This window comes from Bos javanicus, chromosome 26 (assembly GCF_032452875.1).
Source record: "Bos javanicus breed banteng chromosome 26, ARS-OSU_banteng_1.0, whole genome shotgun sequence".
Taxonomy (NCBI): Eukaryota; Metazoa; Chordata; class Mammalia; order Artiodactyla; family Bovidae; genus Bos; species Bos javanicus.
The window spans coordinates 20689410-20708348 of NC_083893.1; the positions used below are offsets into that span (position 1 = coordinate 20689410).

The 18939-nt window shown below is 45.2% G+C and overlaps 1 protein-coding gene across 1 annotated transcript in view; it reads left to right on the plus strand.

Annotated features, from left to right (window-relative positions):
- The window catches only part of ABCC2 (ATP binding cassette subfamily C member 2), a 75665-nt gene extending 59377 nt beyond the window's left edge, over positions 1-16288 (plus strand). The window contains exons 26-32 of the mRNA XM_061403088.1: positions 1537-1663; positions 3280-3381; positions 3920-4063; positions 4881-5039; positions 6195-6361; positions 9456-9650; positions 11343-16288. Coding sequence (XP_061259072.1) covers positions 1537-1663; positions 3280-3381; positions 3920-4063; positions 4881-5039; positions 6195-6361; positions 9456-9650; positions 11343-11472 — 1024 coding nt within the window. The 3' untranslated portion in view covers positions 11473-16288. The remainder of the gene's footprint in view (positions 1-1536; positions 1664-3279; positions 3382-3919; positions 4064-4880; positions 5040-6194; positions 6362-9455; positions 9651-11342) is intronic.
- The last annotated feature ends 2651 nt before the right edge of the window (positions 16289-18939 follow it).

Genomic DNA, 18939 nt, shown 5'->3' on the forward strand with positions numbered 1-18939 from the left:
TCGGACACGACTGAGTGACTTCACTTTCACTTTTCACTTTGGAAATGGCAACCCACTCCAGTGTTCTTGCCTGGAGAATCCCAGGGACGGGAAGCCTGGTTGGCTGCCGTCTATGAGGTCGCACAGAGTCAGACACGACTGAGGAGACGCAGCAGCAGCAGCAAACACGCCTATCATGTGAGAAGAGAGGAGAAAGCATAAGCTTCAGAGTCAGACTGGTCCCTGTATCTGCTCTGCTACTTCCCGAGCTAGGGGAATTGTCTTGACCCCTCAGGAAAATCTCATTATTATTATTATTATTATTATTATTATTTTTTACAATGGCTGGATCACAACCTATCTCATGGGCTTATGGAGGAAGTTACATGACACTGCTCAGCATTTTGTAACACAGATTCTGTCCAAGTGCTGGGTGAACCAGACATTCTGTTTGCTTCCCTGAGTGGATGTGTGGTTGTCCATAGACAGGACAGTTATTGGAGGTGGGAAAGAAGCAGAAGTTGGAGGGAGGAGAGCTGCAAAATTTTGGGTAAAATCAGTAATGACAGAAATGAAAAACTCAAATCCTGTGAGGTAAATCCAAAAAGGCTGTGCAGTCTTGGTTCCTCCAGCTTCATTAGACCTTGGCGTGTCCTTGGAGGAGGAAGATCTTTTTCAGGAAATGAAAGCCCTTGAGTGGTTTCTACACTGTCTTGCACTGTGAAGGGCAGGCTAATGATGCTTAGTATTATTTGGAACGTGAAGAGGTCAGAAATTTGATTGTAAAGATCTTTTATATCTTAGATAATTTCCAAGAAGGAAAGAGCCATTTTTCTGTTGGATGCCCCTTGTAAAATATGTATCATATTTATTTGTAGGTGTGCTAGAATTATTTGTACAAATTTGGGAAAGCACATTTTACTGGGAAAGTCAGTTTTTATAAATTGCATCAATCTATATACTATTCAGTTCTCTACAAAGCCCAACATCTCTCTCTGTTATCAGTTCTTACCTAACTTCTCTCCACCTCCTATTTTTTCTCCATCTTTTTAAAATCATGAAATCAGACAGGGTACATTGAACTTGCCTGTGGTGACTTCTTTCTAACCTTACATATGAATTCTTTATGCCATTGTTTACCTTGCCTAATCAAAAGAACTCATTTGGAACATTTTTTAAAATGCAGATTCCTAAAAGTCATTCCCTGAATCTCCTGGGGAAGAGTCCATGAATTTTTGGCACAAATCTGTATATTTTTAACAATTGCCACCAGATGATTCTTATGATTTGGCAAGTTTGGGAGGCACTGAAATATAGGATTCCCTTAGTTTAGCAAACGCTTCCAGTATCTTTAAAAATGCAATTTATTTTCCAAAATCCAAAATTTAAAAGACTTTAGGAAAACATGTCATAGGTAAACTGAGGCACCTCCTAAGAAGACGGTCCTACCAACTCAAGCCCTCTCAGAATGCTCTGGGAGCCCCGCACTTGCTGGGTAAGGGAAGGAAGCTGACACCTCTCAGTGACACTTCTTTCTCTGGTTCTGTTGCCCTCCAGGTGGCTTGCGGTTCGTCTGGAGCTGATTGGGAACCTGATCGTCTTCTTTGCATCCTTGATGATGGTTATTTATAGAAATAACCTAAGTGGGGACACTGTGGGCTTTGTTCTGTCCAATGCACTTAATGTGAGTCTGGTTGGGAGTTTGGTTGAATTAATGCATTATTCTTAAATGCATGGTATATCCTAGACTAAGAATTAGTCTAGGATATACCATGGAGTCCACGCTCTGGATTCCTTTTTAGATCCAGATAGACCAGGAGAGACTGAGGTTCAAACCCTGTCTCCATCTCTTACTAATTGTGTAACCCATGGACATGCTCCTTAACCTTTCTAAGTAGGTGCCGGTGTCATCTGGGAAACTGGATATATATTTTGTTGCCCTGGGGAGTTAAGAAAGCAATCTCACGTGATTCAATCTAATAGTTTCCCATCTCTTTGCCTCTTGATTATAGTTGAAAGAAAAAATAACGATTTCTTTTATAATATAGCAGTAACCAGAAAGTCTTTTGAACAGTAACTTCTACGTTTATTTTGTTAAATCACAGAATAATTGGAGTTCACTTTAATGAAGAAGAGAGAGTCTAATAGAACTATATAATGCATCCCCCACTTGACTAAGGGATAAATATCAGACATTATTTCTTACCGCCTAAGACAGAGACTGGCACCACAGTAAAAGTTTAATAAATAATACTCATTTAATGAGTCATCTGGCCATCTTTTGTGGAAACTTTCTGAACTAATATTTTGGGGGTCTGCATAGCCACCAGCAGGGTCTACATGGCGCTGTTTTCAGTTGGAGTCCATAAGACCCAAAGGTGATCATGGTGGAAGAGGACTCTGTCATTCACCAGAATCACCGGGTTCCTTGTGCCACTGCCCTTTCATCCCCTCAGTTCTAGGCTTATTAACCTAGGACAGACAGGGCAAAGAGTTGGAGAACTATTAGACTGAACCAAAGAACATCATTCAGATATCAACAGTTCATATGGTCCAGCCGACGCCAAGTGGTTGCCCTTAGTCCCCAGCCTCCTGAGCTTTCCTGTCTCTACCTACCATGTGCTCAACAAAGATTCCTGAGAGTATGTGCCAGGCCTGTGTTTTTGCCTGTAGGAAGACTGCATCTGAGAAGCTTGCCTCTGAGTGACCCACAGATGCCCTGGACTCTGGCCCAGGTCATGACAGCCGTCTCCCTGTTGGTTAGATTTATCTCTGTAATGGCAGGAAGGCACTTGAATTTACTGGGGTAACAGAGGACAGGGGTCCATGTGGATGTCCCACCTTGAGGGTTGGCTTCTCAATCGAGCTGTTGTTAATTGAGAGCAGAGAAAGGCAGCAGCTTTTAGAAGGCCTGTTCCTACCCCATGTCTTTCCTTATGCTTCCCTCACTGGAATGCTACCCCTAAACTCTAATGACTTATAGGTGGGAGAGCCAAGTTCGAGTACCACTGCACTAACAGCCAGCCTATCTAGCCTCAGTTCTGGTGCCAGGCCACTCCAAGCCCCTGGTGTCTTTCCTGTGAGCACCACAGAGTTGAGCATTCAATGGTCCTCCCACCATTCAATGCACTGGCCTCATTTCCTCCTCCAAGGAGGTGTGGATTGTCTCTTATCCTCCTCCTTGCTGTCTTGTAGAGCCCGGCTTAGTGCTAGGTACCGAGGAGGCACTAGATTGAATTTGTGGTTTGACTAGTTGGGTTGGTTTAAGCCTCAGATGATCATCTTCTGGTTTCTCTGTAGATCACACAAACCCTGAACTGGCTAGTGAGGATGACGTCAGAAATAGAGACCAACATTGTGGCTGTTGAGCGAATAACCGAGTACATAAATGTGGAAAACGAGGTAAGGAGGAATCAGAGGAACCCAGGAACAAGGCCAAAAAAAAAAAAAAAAAAAAAGCTGATGCTTTGAGAATGCATCTATCTAGAGATTTCACACAGGGTCATAAAGGTTCTCTGGAAGTTTCCCTTGCTCAGACAGAAAGGACCTAATTTTTTTAAACCTAGAATAGGTAATTGTTTGGGAGAAGTCACATCTTGGGATTGCATCAAGTTAAATGGTGGCTTCATTTTCAGAGCAACCTCGTAGCCTAGGGTTTCTTTAATTGAATAAGGTATAAACCTTCTCAGCCATCCTGGTGGCTCAGATGGTAAAGAATCTGCCTGCAATGTGGGAGACCTGGGTTAGATCCATGGGTCGGGAAGGTGCCCTGAAGAAGGAAATGGCTGGAAGAACCAGTCTAGTTCAGTCTGTTCAAAGCAGATGCTCAAAAGTGGCTGGGACACTGCTACTTACTCTGTTCTGTGACATGAATCCTAGGGGGGGATTGTTGAGTGAGTTGTCACCACGTAAAGCACTTCTCCTCCTGTCTCCTGGCCAGGCACCATGGGTGACTGATAAGAGACCTCCAGAAGGTTGGCCCAGCAAAGGGGAGATCCACTTTAGCAATTACCAAGTACGGTATCGACCTGAGCTGGATCTGGTACTGAAAGGGATCACCTGTGACATTAAGAGCACAGAGAAGGTAGGTGGAGCTGAAGAAAGGCCTGGGTGAGTCTTTGTGGACATAGAAAACCATTTCTCATTCAGTTGAAGTGAGAGGGTGGGAACACTTCCAATGCCTTGAGGTGTAGGGACACAGTACCACCACTAGAGGGCAGGATATCCACACAGGATCAAACAGACTTACTAAGCTCCTAAGGGCTTTCTTGCTCAGCCCTCCCTTGCCTCCCAACTGGCATCCTCTCCTCCTGTGGCAGATGGGCTTATTTCCTATAAGCTTCAAGGCTTACAGAGGGGAAGTCAGGAAGCACAGACCTGGGGAAGGAACTGGTGGAACGCCTGTGTGGAGGTTGTCCCTGCAGAGAGAGTGGGCTGGTTCTCCTTCTGGTGTGCAAAGTATGGTGTTCGTGTTCTCTGAGGACTTGGGGTCTGATACAGGGCCAAAAAATTGTCTGGGCAACAGTGCTTAGGTCTGTAATGTGCTTAGGTCCACGTTCTCAGACCTGATGGCAGGCCCAGTCCTTCCCTTCTCCTCATGTCTAAACAAGATTCTTAAAAATCGATTAATTTCCAGTAATAATTATAACAAAGGTGTACATTTCTAGTAGTCAATGCAGCCGTCAGCCAGCTACAAGTCAGGGGGTAGGGTAGGAAGGCCATCCTTTTCTGACATCTAGGCACTTTTTTTTTTCCCCACCAAAACCACAATCAGTCTAACATCTTAAGAGATGCAGTAGCTAATCACTGTCTTTTCCACTTGTGAGTATGAATGCCCCAGGCTAAATTGTTGTCCCCAAGAATTACACAATGAACTAACATGCAAAAAACTGTATTTACAGATTGGCGTGGTGGGCCGGACAGGAGCTGGGAAATCGTCCCTGACAAACTGCCTCTTCAGAATCCTAGAGGCCGCAGGAGGCCAGATCACCATTGATGGGGTAGACATTGCTTCCATTGGGCTCCACGACCTCCGAGAGAAACTGACCATCATCCCCCAGGTAAACTCTAGGACATGCTCACCTGCAGCTGGTTCCACAGGAAACATTGCACCATCTTCTCGATGTATGTTCACTTAGCAGTGTCATTTCTGTCGTCTGCCTGGGATACCTAAGCTAGTTCCCTAAAATACACTGCTTCCAGAACTTAACAAAAAGAAGTTTTGCATTTAGGGGTAATATGCTTGTGTGACTCAGTATCTAAACAGTAGGTGGCAGCATCACAACAGAAGTCAAGGGGAGCAGATGATTATCTGTAGCCCATCAGGGTTCGCAGGGCCTTTGCAATCAGCATTAGCAGTTTTGCCACTGAAGCTTGAAACCATTAAGCTTTATTCTCTGCATCTGATGTGGTTACAAGAGAGGGGAGGGAATCTGCAGCAATTTTTTGCCAGTAAGTGGAACAGTTAGTGTATCAGCAAGAAAGTCTTCCCAGCAGCTTTGCTCTCTGGACCCCTCCAAACAAGAATGCCCTGGAGGCTCTGGGTGTGTGGTCCTCATCGGAACCTGTCTGCCTCTGCTCACTGCAGCCAAGTCTGGGGGTGACTTCGGCTGGTCTGGTGTTTGCTCCCTTTTTACACTTTTCTGCAGCCTCTTCAAGAGCACAAGAAATTCTTTTCTTGTGACTGCACTACCCTTTCCTGTGCATGCCCTGATTCCCTCCACCTTCATTCACACCATGAGTTTTCAGTCTGTGTGTGGAAGGGGTGGGATATTTCTCTCATCTTTTTAAGAGATGCTGAGGCAAACTTGGAGATCTATAAATGAATTTTAGAATGAAAACAAAACCAAGGACTCCACTAATTTTCAAAAAATATTTTATTTATTCGGCTGTACCAGGTCTTAGCTGCAGTACTCAAGATTTTTGATCTTCGATCTTCGTTGCAGCATGGGGGATCTAGTTCCCTGACCAGGAATCAAACCCAGGCCTCCCTGCATTGGGATCGTAGTCTTAGCCAGTGGACCACCAGGGATATCCCCCAAGGACTCCCCTTAATGCTGTGTTTAGCTCAAAGCTGTCATCGGGGAAATCGTGCAGAACCTTGACCACTAACCAGCTTTCCATCTCAGACCAGTCCTGCCTGCTTTCTTGGCCACAATGACCTGGTTCTTTTTCTGACACTGGCCCCAGTAACTGCCTGGTCCCTTGACTTGCAGGACCCCGTCCTGTTCTCTGGGAGCCTGAGGATGAATCTGGACCCCTTCAACAACTACTCGGATGAGGAGATTTGGAAGGCCTTGGAGCTCTCTCACCTCAAATCTTTCGTGGCTGGCCTGCAAGCTGGGTTGTCCTACGAAGTGACAGAGGGTGGTGACAACCTGAGGTAAGGTTTCATAACCCACTGCTCCCACAGGCTGTGGAGGCGGCAAGGGGACCACTCCTTCTGTTGCTCGTGCTTGGTGGCATCTGGCAAAGAATTTTCACTCTCCAGGTCTAATTCCTAGTGCACAAAAGGAACCTGTTGTGAAGATTAAAACAGAAGTGTATGTGCTTGAAAACCTTTGTTAATAAACAAACCCTCATGAGACATTACAAATGTGAGTTTGCAGATCCCGCCCTTGTGCGGGTTCTCAGGTGCACTCAGGCTGAAAACAATCCCCGATGCCTGGTCCAGCCCCAGAGTCTGATGTAAGTGGTGTGAGGCACTGCTGGAGGTGTGAGTTCTAAAGGATGCCCAGAAGCCCTGGTCTAAGGGGCACCTGGATGATGGAGACGTGGAGTCTGCAGGGTCCTTGTAACACCATAACCCAACACCAAGATTCTTTTGGCTTTATAATTCTTTTTTACTGTTTCAAAGCATTTCTATACCTGTTGACACTTCACAGTTCCTGTTGGCTAACAAGCTGACCTGGCATTTCTCCTATGACAACCTGCTTTTCCCTTCTACAAACTCGTGGTCAGTTCTCAGCCAGAGCCAGCAGCTCAAGGGTGGGTCTTCCTGCAGTCCCTGCATGGTGAGCAGGGCTTAGACCATTAGCAGCTGAAGCTCAAAAGAGAAGGGAAGGCTCAGAAGCTGAGTTAATGGACCTGCTGCTCTGGCCTCACTTGGGAGCTTGTTGTAAATGCAGAATTTCAGATTCTGGACCTACTATCTGGAATCTCCCCTGTAGCAGGAGCCCTGGGTGATTTGTGTGCACAGTAGAGCAGGGGAAGCAATGACGAGCAGGTTGAGTTCTTAGTAGGCGGCACGCTAGCATCACTAGGCAAAGTCCTGTGCCCAGGCTGTACCCTATACCAGTGGAACCAGGGCCGCTGCTGATCCCAGTGTGCAGCCCCAGGAACGCCTACGAGCCCTGGTGGAGAACACCCTTTGTTTGTTCTCCTTCAGCCACAGATCTGGGAACTAGCAGAACTGAGGTAGGTCTTCAGGCCTATTAAAAATGCTGTTCAAACATTCAGTCAACAAATATATATTGAGCACCTACTGGAAAGACAGAGGAAAATGCCATAGACATACCCATGCCCTCCTAGAACTTACGTGCGATGGAGCAGACAGACATTAGACAAGTAAATTCTGCACAATAAATGCCTGAGGTGTGCAGGGCCATGGGGGCCGATCTGGCAGGATCTGATGGGGCCCAAGACCAGAGTCACACCCTTCTTGGACCATGCTGAGACACGTGGCATGACCAGTGCCTTAATTTCAGATCTGGGGGAGCGGGTGTTGAAACTTAAAATCCTTTGATCAGAAACTAGAGATCAGTCAGCTTGGAGATCAAGCTGTCCACAGCTAAAAGCCAAACTGATGCCTCAGCAGCAGCCTGTTACTATGAAGTCCAAGTGAACCAGGCAGGAAGTTAAGTAAACAGTTTTGCAGTATCTGTGTTCTTACATAGAAAAACTGGAAGTTCATCTTGGGTAACTTCTCATCTCCTGCAGAAATTTTCTTGCAGGGCATTACAGAACTTTAGTCTGGCCACCCTCTGTTTAATATGTTCCCTAATGGCCACGGCAGGAAAGAACAATTAGCAAATTCCTGAATATTTCCTCCACATCATTTCCCAAAGCTTCTTTATGTAAGTAAGAGGTCCAGTTTTCATTACTGGCTTTTAGCAAATTAAAGCCATTTGCATCTTACAGGCATATTCGAATTCCACATACACTGCATCTCACACCAAGACATCATCATGTTCATTAGATGTTCATTAGCAATGGTCTCCAATCAAGGCAGAAGGCCCCAAACAAATTAGACTTGAGGCTAGAATTACACATTAAAATAAGGAATGGATTTACTAAGAGCACTAAGAAATGCCACTGGGGCATTCTTATGTGGTGTCATCCTATAGTAATGATGTCGGGTCAAATACTGCTGAAGCAAGCTTGGTGGCAGCCGTCTTATTTTGAAATTGTTGCTGGTGTACTGTAGCTAAATGCAAGGTACTAGTCCTGGGCTAGTGTTTTCCAAACTTGTTAAACATGAAAGTCTCCTGGGGTGTATTCAAAATACATGTTCTCAAAATCATGCAATTTGCAGAGACATGGATGGACCCAGAGACTGTCATACAGAATGAAGTCAGCACAAAACCTATCACTTATATGTGGAAACTAGAAAAATAAGACAGATGAACTTATTTGCAAAGCAGAAATAGAGACAGATGTAGAAGATGGACATATGGATATGAGGGGAGAAGAGGCGGTGGCATAAATTTGGAGATCGGGATTGACATATATATATACTGCTGCTGCGTCGTTTCAGTCGTGTCCGACTCTCTGCGACCCCATAGATGGCAGCCCACCAGCCTCCGCCGCTCCTGGGATTCTCCAGGCAAGAATACTGGAGTGGGTTGCCATTTCCTTCTCCAATGCATGAAAGTGAAAAGTGAAAGTGAAGTCGCTCAGTCGTGTCCGACTCTTCGAGACCCCATGGACTGCAGCCTACCAGGCTCCTCCATCCATGGGATTTTCCAGGCAAGAGTACTGGAGTGGGGTGCCACTGCCTTCTCCGTATATAAAATAGCTAATGAGAACTGCTGTACAGCACAGGGAACTGTACAGTCCTCACAGGTTTGTGAGGACCTAAATGGGAAGGAAATCCAAGGCAGAGGGGATATATGTATATGTCTAGCTGATTCACCATGCTGTGTAGCAGAAACTAGTACAACATTGTAAGCAACTATAGTCCAACAAAAAGTTAAAAAATACATATTCCTGGGCTCCTCCCCATTCTCAGAATGGGGACCAGAAGTATGAATTTTTTAATTAAGTACCTGTGGTGAGTCTTCTAATTAAAGGTTTGGAAAACACTGCCCTTGGCAACAGTGAATAGCTAGTGGAAGAGGGTAAGGCATTCTAACAGAATAGAGGTATATGGGTTTTGAAAGTCTGATCTGGAACGTGAAATGTACCCTCTCAGACCCTCAAGCCTGGTTACTCCTTGGTCCTTAGGGGCTAATGCTTGGTTTCTTCCATTGCTGCAGCATAGGGCAAAGGCAGCTACTGTGCCTGGCCAGGGCTCTGCTTCGGAAATCCAAGATTCTGATCATGGACGAGGCCACTGCGGCGGTGGATCTAGAGACAGATCAGCTCATCCAGACGACCATCCAAACTGAGTTCTCCCACTGCACAACCATCACCATCGCCCACCGGTTGCACACCATCATGGACAGTGACAAGTGAGTAAGGAGACAGCCTCATAGCCTGGCTTAACCCTTGGTCAACAGTGATAGCATCAGTTGTGAGGTATCTTTACAGAAGGCTTAACCACCAGCATTTTACTGTGAAGAAATAGAGGCTGAGAGATTTCAAGTAATTTGCCCAAAATTATACATCAGGCCGACGGGGTTAAGGGAACTGTCTTGAAGGTAAAACGGGAAACTGTGTGTAACTATGAGCCAAGTCTGGGCAGTGGAGGCCCAAGCCAGGAGTGGCAGATGTTGATCCGGAGACCTTTTGGACTATATAGGGTCTCAGCTGCTCCCTGGTAAACAGAATCTTTCCATTCCTTCTATCTCTGACGACTGAAAGTGGGGATAATGTTAGTAATCTTGAAATTACAATAGACTCCCTTTTTAAATCAGTGTGTTGGTGATGGACAGGGAGGCCTGGCGTGCTGCAGTTCATGGAGTCGCAAAGAGTCGGACACGACTGAGCGACTGAACTGATCCTTAAACAATGTGTATCCTTAAAAAAGAATAGACATGCTGCATCTATTCCTATACTATTTTGTTCCGTATTCCACATAGAACCCCTCTGTGCCGATGCCGATGGCTGTGGTTCACCCTCGCTCCTCTGTAGCCTGCGATGAATAAACATGCAGCTGTTGCTTAGTCGCTTCAGTCATGTCCGACTCTTAGCGACCCCATGGACTGCAGCCCACCAGGCTCCTCCGAATTGGCCACCTTAACCTGTGCTTGTGTCCTAGTCCACAGACTCCTCGTCTCGGCCAAGGAGCTTCTTTCGCTGCTCAGATTCCCAGTCAATAACAAAAGTGATGCTAAGGCTGAAACAGCATAAGCTTTATTCGATGGCCAAAGAATGGAGAAGTGGAAATTAGTTGGCAAATCAACTTTCTCAACCCCAAAGAAGATACCAATTACATAGGATAGTTGAGGTAGAAAGGCAAAGAATTGGAAAGAGTGGGAGGAATATTCATGACTTATCTGAGACCAAGGTTGTGGTTTGGAGCCAAACTCATGCAACCCGCCTTTTCAGTCCTTTCTGGGCTTTTCTGGTTGTCATAGCAACTGTCCTTCTCAGGTGCTTGTAGGTATATCATTTAGCATATGCTAATTCAAACCAGTCGGCCAGTAAAGGAACTCAACCCTGAATATTCATTGGAAGAACTGATGCTGAAGCTCCAATACTTTGGCCACCTGATGCAAACAGCCAACTTGCTGGGAAAGACTGAGGGCAAAATAAGTGGGCAGCAGAGGAGGAGATGGTTAGATAGCATTACCAACTCAGTGGGCACGAATCTGAGCAAACTCCAGGAGACAGTGAAGGAGGAGGAAGCCTGGCCTGCTGCAGTCAGTCCATCGGCTTCCAAAGAGTTGGACATGACTTAGCAACTGAGCAACAACAATAATATATTACAGTGAGCACATCATGAGACCCAAGGTCTACTGGAAATCAAATCTTTCACCACCTTAGGTCTAGTTGGTTCCAACCAGTTCTTGTTTTTCTCTTTGCAGTGTCCTCCTGAAACTTAGATAAGAGCAATTGGTTTCCATTCAAGGGAGGGGCAGGGGTATGATTCTGGGGCAACCACTTTGGTAACAATACCACGACTTTAGTAAGTCCTGGTTATTCTTAAAAAATGCCAAGGTTTGAGACGCTGCTTTCTAAGACTTTCTTTTCTGTTTCAGGGTAATGGTCCTAGACAGTGGGAAGATTGTAGAGTATGACAGCCCTGAAGAACTGCTGAAAAACCCTGGCCCCTTTTATTTTATGGCCCAAGAAGCTGGCATTGAAAATACGAACAGTACAACGTTCTGAGGGCAAGTCTTGTGGGTTAGAGGACTATTTAGATCATTTCTTATTTTTTGTGAAGCATATATAAAAGTGTGTGCTAAATGTATGTTTTAAAGAAGGATCGTAAGTGAGCACCTACATCCTTACTAAGATTTAAAAAAAAAAAAAAATCAGTATTACCAGCAACATCAGAAACCCCGTGATGATTCCACTTTGATCATTCCTCCTTGTTACCCACCCACCCTTCTCCAGAGAAACCACCATCTGAATTTTGTGATAATTATTCCTTTGTTTTTCATTTTGGTCTTACCATTTTCCTTAAACATATATCTTTAAAAAAAACTTAATGTGAATGGCCTGACTCACACTGCATGTATTCTTGCTTCTTTTGTCCAATATTATATTTGAGATTCATCCATGTCCAAGCACGTAATGAGGCTGCTTCATTCTCACTGCTCTGGAGTACAGCAGTATGTGAAACAGGCCTCAGTTTATCCAATTTAGGTTGATCAGCAGTCGGGTGATTTCCAGGGTTTGTTATTTTTCCTGTTATGAACAGTACTGCTGTGAGCATTCCGGTACACAACTCTTAAGACTCGTGTAAGAGTTAGGCAGACCGTGTAGCAATGGGAGGTATGCACAGGTTTAAATGCATATAGTCGGTAATGCCAATTTAAAACCTTTTTCCCCCCAACCTGCTGAGTGTGAACTGGTATCTCCTTGAGGTTTTTAAGTGTATATTTCCCTGGCTACTATTGAGGTTTCCATATGGTGGTGTCTGCTGTTCTTGTGCACAGTGCTTTATCTTCTGGGATGCCTTGTGAACGTTCACCTTGAACTGCTCGATCTCCTTAGCATTTTTTAAAAAACTGAAGTATAGTTGATTTGCAATATTGTGTTAGCATTTTACCCGTGGACATGCTTTGAGGCCTCAATTGAATCTGAGCTCTCTTAAGAGGAACTGTGAACCTGTTTGCCTGCCACCTGGGGACGTTACCCTGAAACAATTTGAGTTAAATACTCCACCAAGAGGTTCCAAACATGGTTGGTGGGACTTCAGACCACAATCCTGTGTGAGAGCCAGCTTGCACAGCAGTTGAGATCTCCAGGCTTCAGCAGTCACTGGGAGCCTTGACACATGACCCTTCTTCCAGGCTTTTTTGTGTCACATTATTTTGGGTTCAACATATTCCTTACCTCCATTTCAGCGATGCAATTTTGGAAGATTTTTATTCATTCATCAATGTAGCCATTTGTTGACTGAGATGCTCAGACTTACACTTCCTAAATAAGGGACTTGGATAACTGTGTGGCAGGATTAAGAGACTTGTTTACTACTATTTGCTGTTCCCATCAGCATCACTCTAGCAACGCTCGTTTCCCCACAGCGGCAGTTTTTCTAATACTCATAAAACCGGGGTGGTCATGACAGCACCCGGCGAGCAGCACCCCCTTCTGGGAAGTCTGGGTTTCAGTTTCAGAGCCTCCAACCTCTGCCTTTTTGTTCCCACGGTACTAGGGGTCATGTCTGCTTTTGCATTTGCTAGCTCTCTGGTACTGGCTTCTCTGGCCCTTTCTCCAATGCCTATTTAATGATTCTTTATGTTGTTCTGTTAACCTATGATTTCAGTCTCTTGCCTAACCAAATGGGTAGAACCTTGGAGATAATGCAGTCCAAGTCTCTCATTCTTCAGCTAAGTACCAGACTGAGAGTGGTTATATGAGATCCACAATCAAAACTTGTTTATGGCAGAGGCAGGGCCAGAAACCAAACTCCTGATTTGATCTAATGATTCCTTTTTCTCCTATAACGGGAGAGGGTTTTTCATCGACCTTCTCCTGTGGATGCATATACAAGAGAGGGGAAGCGGTCTTTTTTCACTGACTTTTTTCAGTGAAGGTGGTGGGAACCGGAACAGCCTGGATCCAAACCTTTGGTGAGGACTCCTCCCCTCCAAATCTTCTGTTAGCCTAGGATTCCGTAACCCAGTCCACACTCTGGACCCACTTACCATGACCACTCTTTCCTACTTGCCTCCTGAAGTCCTCTTTTTCGCTTGTCCTTGAAGCATTAAGTCCCTGTTTTTGTCCTTGACCCGCCTCCCCCAGTTCCTCTATTTTCTCTGTAATTGACTTCATACACTCTGTGGTTTCAACTTCTACGCATATGATTCTCATTTCTAGCCTCTTTTGCTCCAGTGTTGAGATTCATATATTCCACTGACTCTGGCATTATCGCCTGGATATCCTTCAGGCATCTGACAGGCAAATCACCCTACTCTGGCAGAGCCTCTACTTCCTCTGTGCTTTCTAACTCCAGTGGTGACATTACTGTCCACTCGGCCCTACAAAATGAAAACCTGTGTAGCATCCTCAGGTTTTCTTTCCTGATCAGTCAGCCACCAAGTCCTTCCAGTTGCACCCCTGTTGCTCTTGCCATGGTTCAGATTCTCCTCGCTGCCATCCTGGGCTAAGGGCATAGGCATCCTTGCCTCCCGGACTGTTTTCCTCAGGCATACCCACCCACAGCTACCAGAGTGATCTATTATGAAAAACTTACCAGGTTACTCCTCTGCTTAAACCCTTCATTCAATAGCAATCAGAATAAAGTTAAAATCCCCTAGTATGGAATAACAAAGCTAACATCCAATCCAATCTCATGTTAAGCTCTGCTGCTGCTGCCAAGTCGCTTCAGTCGTGTCTGACTCTGTGCGACCCCATAGATGGCAGCCTACCAAGCTCCCCCATCCCTGGGATTCTCCAGGCAAGAACACTGGAGTGGGTTGCCATTTCTTTCTCCAATGCATGAAAGTGAAAATGAAAGTGAAGTCGCTCAGTTGTGTCTGACCCTCAGCGACCCCATGGACTGCAGCCTTCCAGGCTCCTCCATCCATGGGATTTTTCCAGGCAAGAGTACTGGAGTGGGGTGCCATTGCCTTCTCTGTGTTAAGCTCTAGTGACATTAAAAATTCGCCCCCCCCGCCCCCCCCAACACACGCACGCACGCACGCACACACACACACACACACACAATTATTGACTCTAGCCTTTTCCTTTTCTATCCCCTCTGCTTGGAGTCCTATGATTACCTCTAACTCACTAAGACTCAGTAAGAAGTCATCTCCTGAGAGCCTTCCCTGATTCCCTCTCCGCTCAACCCCCAGGCTAGCTTCAGCACTGCAGTGGATTTTCAATCTGTGGGGCAGCTCTGCATCTGAAAGCCAGTTCTCCATGGGCTCCTCCAACTTAAGATTCTGGGTGGGAGCCCAGGGTGCGCCCTGTGACAAGGCTGCACTAATCTGATGCACCTGTGCCAGACGTTGACTCAGGTGCTGGAGACACAGGGCAGGGGAGTCTCTCCTCGCAAAGTGACAGTCGCTGTCGTCATCCAGAGGTATCAGTGCTGGGGACGGCAGCCGGGCGCAGTGACGCTGCCAGTAGCGAGCGTCGTTCCTGGCTTCAAAGATGCAAAGTGGCTTCTTACCCTCCCAGGGGGTCAGTGAGCTACGTACCATCATTTGAAAACTTCCTTTCTGCTTAAGTTAACGAGTTGGGGGGCTGTTGTTTACAACTAAATAATGCTCCCCAGCACACTTAATTTGCTTTTACTGAACTTATTATTTTGTTAGATAATTTTCTGTTTGCATTTCTCTACTAAGCTGTGAGCCTCTTGAAAACAATTTCTTACTGTTTTGTATCTCCAGTGGCTGGAATATAGTAGGTCCTCACTTTTTTTTTTTGGAAAATCAAAAAATTATAAAGATTTTCAAAAAAATCTTTATAAAAATATAGCAACAGGGTTGATGCACACTGGTGGACTTTAAAAATTAGCAAACGATATTACACAAACACTGATGATCCCTAAACTGCTAGAATTTAGATTTAGTTAGCAAAAACCATATTCAACTATCAATGTGGATTTATGTTTTCCACAGATTAGATACTCAACTGGCTTTTGGAAAGGTTTCATAGTGTTTGAAGACTAAAGTTGTAAAAATGCAGGAAAGAACTGGGTTGTACGAACACACCATTTTCGTAGTATTCCTTTTTACTTTGTATGCAAGTAATTCGTTATGCTACAGAATTTAACTGTTTCAGTATAAAAAGCAACTGCTTAGGAAAGAAGTAGGAAAAAAGGGGAAACAAAGAAAAGAGTATACAGTATTTCTTTCAAGAGTACTTTGGTTCTCACTGAATGAAGACTAGTTTTCCTTTCCTCAACTCTAAGTCAAGCCTTTGGTTGACCCACTGGTAGTGTCCTGAATGGACAGTCACCTTGGTCCTCGCCATGACAGCCATCTGGCCACTCTGCCTGATGACTGCTGATTTCAGATCCACTTGTCCTGTGGATGTCCAGTTCCACCAGAGCAGCAGTCTTTGGAACATTTATTTGTTGCTCAAGTCCACAGCCACTTGTTCCTGTTTGGGGAACAATCTTATTGGTATCCATCTATAAAGACTGTCAAGGTATTTTCTGGTTGTACCCCTGGTGCTTGGTGCTAACACCCTTGACTGCTGGCTCCTTCGTTAGCTGGCACCCAGCAGCAGGTCACTGTGATCTGGTGTGTCAGGGTTTACATTCTGGCATCATAAAGATGCCTCCTGGTTCCATAAACATCTGCTGGGCTGATGCGTCTATTAGTTCCAATCTGTGAACAATTCCACTTGGGCTAGCTTTTCATTTTCCTTCATTAAAACGTCTAAAGTTTTCTGCATACTTGGCTTTAGTGTTAATGGGTTGAACAGAATCCTTTTGTTTTATTGGAACCTAGAGTTAGGGGTATGGCACAAGGGCCAAATTAGGCCTGCTGTTTTTATAAATAAAGTTTTTGCAACACAACCATGCTTGTTTCTGTATTTTCTATACCTGCTTTGACAATGAAGTTGTGAGACTCTCTGGCCTAAAAAGCCTGAAGTACTTACTATCTGGCCTTTTATGGAAAAGGTTTGCAAATTCCTGCTCTAGAATCAACAGTGTAGTCTGGACTGGATCATGTTTCCATTCTCAGATAGTTTGCCTCAAAAATGTCATGTGGCTCCATACCTGCAGCAGATAGAATAATGGTCCCCAAAGATGTCCATGACTGAATCTTCAAAACCTCAAGGATTTACCTTACACAACTAAAGGGACCTCACTGATGTGATTAAGGATAATAAGATGGCAGATTGTCCGGTGAGCCCAGTGTTATTACAAGGATCCTTGTAAGAGAATGAAGATGATGTGATGACAGGAACAGAGACATTGGAAGATGCTGTGTCATTGGCTTTGAAGATGGAGAAAAAGACCGTAAGGAACCAAGAAACATAGGTAGTTTCTAGAAGTTGGAAAAAGGCAAGAAAACAGATTTCCCCCTGAAGACTCCATAAATAATGAGCCCTACCAACCTTGACTTTGGCCCAATGAAACTGATTTCAAATTTCTGACCTCCAGAACCGACCATAAATTTGTTGTTTTATACTAAGTAGTGGTAATTTGCTAAAGCAGCAATATGAAGCTAATACAATATCGTAAGTCCAAGTAGCTCTGATGAAATTGCTAATATTCTATAACTGAAGTCAGTTTAATAATTCATTGACCTTCACTGAATCCCACTGTAGCGTGAATTTGTAGAGGATTATGTCATCTTTAAAGTCCAGCGAGGGACTTCCCTGGTGGTCCGAGGAACTGGTCCCTTGGTGAAGATTCCGTGTTCCCAATACAGGGCGCCCGAATTCGATTCCTGGTCGGAGAGCCAAACCCCACACACCGCAACTAAAGAGTTTGCATGCTGCAACTAAAAACCCCACGTGTCACAAAGAAAATCAAAGATCCCACGTGGCACAACTGAGACCCGGCACAAATATACATTAAAAAAAAAAAAAGCTACCTTTTAAAGCCCAGCTGGAAGTGGGTATTGAATTCAATGCTCATGGCTCTCACCCCTTCTATCAAATTGCAAAGATCTTATTCAGCTTAATCCTATTTGGAGGTAAAATTCTGATCTCACCTGAGAGGATGCAGGAAGGTCCTTTTTTTCAAGAATCACGGTGATGCCGATGACAGGAGGCGACCATGAGAGATCAGGGATCTTTCCGCTTCACTGGTCCTGGACCTGGGGAAGGGCTGCCACGGGGAAGGATTAGAGCTTGACTCCTCTTGGAGTCCCAGGGGACACCCAGACAAACAGATAGCCCTTGTGACACAGTCCTGCTGATTCTGTAGACCCCTGCAAGTCTGCTTGCTCCCAAAAAATGTTCCTGAGTGGAGACACTGCTTGCTCCTGCCACTACCTCCTTACCTCTGGGAAAGCACTGTCTGCTCCTTCAGGTCACCTGTGAGTGGTGGTAAGGAACAGATACGCCTAGGCAGCTTGCAAGGGCGGCAATCTGTTGTAGGAAACTCCCATGCTGATACACACAAAGCACTGCTGTGGATCTCCCCTGACAACCACAGTGGGCTGTGTGAAAGGAAACAACGCCAACTAGAGGTTGGAGAGACGAGCCCTGCTCTGTGGTACTGAGCCGACTGTCTCACCCAGCCCGGGCGAAATGTGAGAGCTTCATCAGTACGTAACAGATGGGAGAGTTTAAAATCCTGTGAGTTAGGCTTCCCTGGGGTTCAGTGGTTAAGAATCCACCTGCCAATGTGGGAGACATGGGTTCGATCCCTGATGCAGGATGATCCCACGTGCCGCGGAGCAAAGCCCATGCACCACAACTATTGAACCTGTGCTCTGGAGCCTGGGAGCTGCAACCTAGAGTCCGTGCTCCATAACAAGAGAAGCTGTTGCAGTGAGAAGCCCACACACCCCAGCTAGAGTGTAGCCCCTACTCGCCACAATTGTAGAAAGCCCAAGCAGCAACAAGGACCCAGAACAGCCAAAAATAACTTAAAAAAAAGAAAAATCCTGTGAGTTGTAATGACGAGAGATGATTCAGGAGTAAGTTATAGGATACTCAAGGTTTCTCAGTCCTTAGGGCTAAGGTTCTGCAAGTGAAACACAATTCAGAGCACAACTGTGTTCTTTTAGAGCTTGTTTGTACTCCTGACCCTGAAACAGAATGGACACAGAGTTCCAGCTTCACAGTTAATTAAAAGAGTGAAACAAAATTCAACCTTTCTTAAAACCATGTAATTCTAGAGCTTACAGTTCACAAAAATTTGCAGAATCATCTTATTTGTTCTCACAAGAATCTTGAGAGGGAGATCCGAAATCTACACACTTTAGATGACAGGAGATTCCCACCGTCACTCCCTGTTCTCCGAGGACACTTGGGAGAAAGCATCACTGAAGAGCTGCCTCCAGGCAGGAAAGGGAGCACATTCATGACAGGAAGCAAGCAGGCAAACCGGATTTGGAAATTGCTGTTGTGTCAGAAACAGATGACACCCTTTCCTTCCTGGGTTGTTTTTTTTTTTTTTTGGTAATTCCTACTCTTCCAACAGTAGGCTTCCCTAGTGGCTCAGATGGTTAAGAACCTGCCTGCAATGCAGGAGACCTGAGTTTGATC